Genomic DNA, 5,650 nt, shown 5'->3' on the forward strand with positions numbered 1-5,650 from the left:
GGTCTCCCTGGAGCCTTCTCTTCTCCAGGCTGAACACCCCAACTCTCCCAGCCTGTCTTCATAGGAGGAATTTGGGAGCCTCTGCCTCCACAGTTAATGCCCCAACACTCATTTCTCCATGGTCAAATGTCCATCTGCTGGAGCCACAGCAGAAGAGTTCAAAGAGAACAGCTAAGAGATCCACATCTCCAAATAGAGATCCATGTTCCTGTGAGACAGAAGTTTCAGTGAGGTATGAAGAAGTTTTAGGAGGAAATTCTTGAGTGTGAGGGTGGTGAGAGCCTGGCCCAGGTTGCCCAGGGAAGCTGTGGCTGCCCCATCCCTGGCAGTGTTGAAGGGCAGGTTGGATGGGGCTTGGAGCAACCTGGGCTGGTGGGAGGTGTCCCTGCCCATGCAGGGGGTTTGGAACCTGATGATCTTTAAGGTCCCATCCAACCTTTGCCATTCTATGATTCTGTACAACTAAGTAAGACAAAGTTTAAACTTAACCCTAGTAAGAGAAAAAGAGATACCTGGGAACTGCTGGCTCTGGGTTTCAGCTCAGAGGACTTGGAGCTCCCCTATCTCAACAAACAGTCTCTGCATTTGTTCATACTGACCCAGAAGCCTTACACAAAACATCAGCTTCTGTTCACAGACCATGCTCTAAAATGCCCCTTGGAGCACCCCTCCCCCAGAAACAAAAATAAAAATAAAAATATAAAACCAAAAATCAATGCAAAGTTCACTTGGTCAAAGCTACAGAACAACTGACAAGTCCCCCACTGTGGAGCAGGGGCCTGACAGCCCCATCCTGCCTCATCCCAGCTCCTTTTCTCATCTGGAGGTAACTGAGGGAAGCACCACAACTGTTCCTCAGACTTCATCTGCATTAGCAAATATGCAACAGTTTTGCCTCAGTCCATTCCACATTCTCATCCAAAAATATTTGGCAAGGAAGACAAACAAGGAAAGAAAAAGTAATCCAGTGGGGAATTTTTTTTCCCCCCCTGAAGACGTTTTATCTACAGGGATCAAAGAATGGATCTAGTGTCTGTGGTGTGAAAGTGAAGCAAAACAAACTTCATCCCTTCCTCTGAACATAAAGGAAGGAAACTTTAAAACTGTGTCTACATTTAAAATAAAACACATTTCCCCAAGAAACTTTGGCATCGGTTTTGTGACAGTCCCAGAACAGGAGGTAACAGAAGCCACAGACCCAACACAGGTAAAAAAATGCTCAGAACAGATCCCATGGATGAAGGAAGAGGAATGTGGGGGACAAGAAATGCAACGTGATGCAGCATGTTCAGCCTGAAGAAGAGAAGGCTCCAGGGAGACCTTAGAGCACCTTCCAGTGCCTAAAGGGGCTCCAGGAAAGCTGGGGAGGGACTTGGGACAAGGGCAGGGAGGGAGAGGACAAGGGGGGATGGATTGAAACTGGAAGAGGGTGATTTAGGTTGGACATGAGGAGGGAACTGTGGAGTGTGAGGGTGGTGAGAGCCTGGCTCAGGTTGCCCAGGGAAGCTGTGGCTGCCCCATCCCTGGCAGTGTTGAAGGGCAGGTTGGATGGGGCTTGGAGCAGCCTGGGCTGGTGGGAGGTGTCCCTGCCCATGCAGGGGGGTTAGATTTAGTTGATCTTTCAGGTCCCTTCCTACCCAAACCAATCTATGATCCAAGGACAGCTCCAGGAGAAAGCCTCAGATTCTTCCCTGCTCAACACATGGTAGGAAACTCATGTATTTAAGGGGAAGGAAAGAACAGAGGAGAGAGGAAAAGCAGAGGAAAGGGAAAGCAGGGCCTGAAAGCACAGGAAGACATTAAGACTCAACCAGGTTTGATCATTTCACCATCCCAGTAAAGGGAGACATGTCCATATCAAGAGGGGAAGAGGGGAAGACTCTCCTTCCTCCCATTCCATTCCCTGCAGTGGATCCAGGATAATTACACCCCAGTGCAGGCAGCTCCCAGTGCTGCAACAACGCCAGGCAGAGGAGCAAGATTTTGGTTTGGCCTCGTGTGACCTCCCATCAAAGACTTCTACCACTACAGACCTTCTTCTGTTTCTTCTGGCATCAGAAAATGCACTCAAACCAGACCCTATTTTTAAGTTTCACTTCAAGGTTTAGGAAAAAAAAATATTACAAGAAAAATATTTGTAAGTTTAACACAGAGATCTTGACAGGCTTGTGTTTCAAATCTTGGAAATCAACTGATTTCAGGAAGATAATCCATTCAACCAGCCTCATGTCTGCTAAACTGTGATTATTGCTGGGCCACCTTTTCCAAGGAAAATATTATGTTTTCAGTTCTAAAAGCATTAAGGAAGTTTAAAAGCCAAACCATCATACACCACTAAGCATGAATTTTACCCAAGAAGTTTGTAGCAACTCAGTCATCTTGAGCAACAGCTCTTTTTTCATCTCCTCAGAAAATCAGCTGAACTGCTTTAAAGACACAGGTCTTCTGAAAGCTGGGAGCTGAGTTGCTCTAAAGATCAAAGGTCTGGAAGGGTAAATCTCACACTTACAGGGAAAAAAAAAATAATAATCCTTATGAAATTAAAATCCACCTTCCCTGCAGATGCCAATTGTATTCTTACACATGCAAGGGATCAGGCTGATCCAGGGACAAGCTGCCTCTGTATCGCAGGCATCTCCATACTCGGATTGCATTTGCTGGGAGATATTTGCATCCTGAGGCTGGTCAGCTGCTCAGCACCATGTTTGTGCTCTGGGAGCAGAGCCACACACAGACCACAGGCACCACCACGGAGCAGGAGAGGAACCCCAGAACCTGGGAAGCTGCTGCTTTTGCTTCCAGGAGTTTGCAGAAACATTCAGGCTCATTTTTCTCATTTGAGATGATCCCAGGGTTTCATTCCTCCCTATTCAGAATTTTATACAAATGTGCATTATGAAAGTTCCAACTTACAAACTAGCCAAAGAGTTTATTACCTGTGACCTTCTTAATTATAACTATTAACTTCAGTGGATTTGGGATCAGCCTGCCTCCTTAGGCAAACTCATTTTTTGTCTCGGGGAAACCTCTTCTCCCTCCTTGCAGAAACTGAATACAACAATATCCTGTTACCACCTGAAATAAGAACACTGCCCAGAGAGAGGATGATCTCTCATCTCCTCTAAATAGGTGTTATTGTTCCAGGTGCTCTCTGGGAAGTTAAATGCACAGCCCTGTGTTCATCCCCCCTTTTGCGCGTCTTGCAGCAGAGACGGACACCGACAGAGCAGAAGCCATAGCACATATTTCAAAAAATATTCCAAATTCACAACGAGCATATGCATGTGGGGGCAAGTCCTGCAATAAAAAGAGTCTGAATACCTGATTCTAATTTATTCAGTTTTTGGTATGAGCAATCTCTCTCAGATAGCCTTCAAACACAGAGCGTGCGTGCTCGTGGTAATTAGGAGGTAGCGATTAAGCCCAAAAGACACTCTCAGAGATTTACTCCTAGTCAGCACAATAAAACTGCTTGACATGGAAGTCATCCATCACCCCAATTAGCTGCTTCTGTGCAAGGCATAAGTGCCTCCTAAATATCAAATTGAGCAACGTGTATAATTGTCCCTTTGGCAGAAGTTTTATGGGGAAAGCTGAAAAACTCTCCCCATTCCTCCCATCAGGCTGAGGGAAGGAATCTTGTTTTACAGACACTGAAGCTGCATTTGGATAATCAGGCTCTTCAGTTACTTCTCTGAGAAAAGCATCAAAAGTTGGGAAAAGTTTACAGATGAACTGCCAGCAAACATCAAAGATACCAATTTTCTCAGCAGCTCCCATAAATGCTCCTCCTCCCAATAATTCCCGAGCAGTTGATAAGGATCTTGTGTTTTCAGCTTCACACCTTAAATATGCCCTGCTGCAATACCCAACGCCCCTGGATTTGTTACTCCCAGAACTGTTAAAGCCCTTTTGCACAGACAGGAAGGTCTCAGTTCTTTTCTTACATGTTACCACTTCAGCATCAGCTGGTGTCAGAACCAGGAATAAACGAGGAATAAACCAGGCTTCCTGCTCAATATATTGGATCTTACTGCACTAGGAAGACAAAAGCTAAACTCTGAAAGGGCCAACATCAGGGACAGAGAATTTCTGACCAAATTTTTATCCTGGTACAGCCAGAATCTGTCTTAGAAATATGGTGGAGAACTTGGAATCTGGCTTTAAAGTGAGGCCCATAGAGCTGTATGTCAGAACCACCCAGTTCATGCATCTGTCTCATCTGTAAGTCAAAAGAGAAGCTTTACACTTCTGTAATAAAATTCACCAAAGTGATAAGGAACTTTGAATTCATGCTTTCAGATGTCAAAATTCAGACCTCTCAGAGGCTGGACTTGCAAAAAAGCACTGAGAACTTGTCCTGCAGAGACAGGTGCTCTCTTTTCAGAACACTTCTAGAGTCAAAATCCACAAGGTACTTGAAGGAGAAAGTCAGGCTTATCCATACATACTGCTCTGTCAGGAAGAATCAAGTTGCAATTAAAATGCCTCTGTGCAGACAATTATAATCTATTATTTTGCCTATATCACAGCTCAGTTAAAGAAACCCAAGCCCTCTTCCTCACATAAATCTCAATCAGTAGCTCAAAGCACATCCTCTTTGTAACTTGTACGTTCTTCTATTCAAGACTTTCTTTACTCAGCTGCTCATCACAGCTGCCACTGCTGTCAAAGCTTGTGGAAGGAAAACCAGGGAGGGAGTTACAGAGAAGAAGCTGCTAAACCTCACATGAGGAGCCAGATGCAACACACACGTTCAAATTTCATAGAATCACAGACTGGTTTGGGTTGGAAGGGACCTTAAGGATCATCTAGTTCCAACCCCCCTGCATGGGCAGGGACACCTCCCACCAGCCCAGGTTGCTCCAAGCCCCAACCAAACTGCCCTTCAACACTTCCAGGGATGGGGCTTCCATCCCCTCTACCTTTACAATGCAGATAACTTCTTCTCAGCACCATCTGCCCACACTTTACTGTGCTGGTAACCCAAAAGTTACAGTGCAACTGGAGCACGTAGGTCGTAACTCACCTTTTTGAGGTACTCATGTCCACAGGCTCATCTCCCGTCTGAACCTCCACTTTAATGGTTGCTTTCACCTCTCCACTTTTTAATAATCCTTGCACTTTTCCAGCTGCAGGATCTGTCTTTATTTTCATGTCGCCTTCAGCATTGATCTCTGCTCCTAACAGTCCTTTCTCCATCTTTATTTTTTTACTGTCCACATCGTTGTGCGGTACCTCACGTTCTAAGGCTCGTTTCTGACTCCGAGTCCTGCATGCTTCCTCTGTCATTGTGAGGCTCTGGGGAGAGAGGAGACATAAAGGAGTTAAAAAAAGAAAAAAAAAGTAAGTTGGACAAAACACCTTAATTTCAAAACAGGGCAAAGTGCAGTGGTTACTGCAAAAGAAGTTCAGAAAGAGCAATAAAAGCTGTGCCAGGTTGTTCACTTGCCCTATCTTCAACATACATCTCAGGCTGAAGCTGTTAAGCACCCAGCATCACCCTGCTCACACTTTTTATGTTAAGCAAACACAAACAAGCCAAAAAGCAAAACAGGAACACACAGACAAACCTCACTGAGCATAAACTAGACTCACCAAGGAAGAAAAAACCCAACAACCTAACCCAGGAGCCTGTATTAGGGCACAG

The 5,650-nt window shown here is 45.1% G+C and overlaps 1 protein-coding gene across 3 annotated transcripts in view; it reads right to left on the reverse strand.

Annotated features, from left to right (window-relative positions):
- The window catches only part of GATAD2A (GATA zinc finger domain containing 2A), a 16,856-nt gene extending 11,561 nt beyond the window's left edge, over positions 1-5,295 (reverse strand). For all 3 annotated transcript variants that reach the window (XM_009995060.1, XM_009995059.1, XM_009995058.1), the window contains exon 1: positions 5,030-5,295. In XM_009995060.1, coding sequence (XP_009993362.1) covers positions 5,030-5,292 — 263 coding nt within the window. In that variant the 5' untranslated portion in view covers positions 5,293-5,295. The remainder of the gene's footprint in view (positions 1-5,029) is intronic.
- Between the last annotated feature and the right edge of the window lie 355 nt (positions 5,296-5,650).

Source organism: Chaetura pelagica, unplaced genomic scaffold, assembly GCF_000747805.2.
Source record: "Chaetura pelagica isolate M959 unplaced genomic scaffold, ChaPel_1.0 scaffold463, whole genome shotgun sequence".
In the NCBI taxonomy this organism is placed as follows: Eukaryota; Metazoa; Chordata; class Aves; order Apodiformes; family Apodidae; genus Chaetura; species Chaetura pelagica.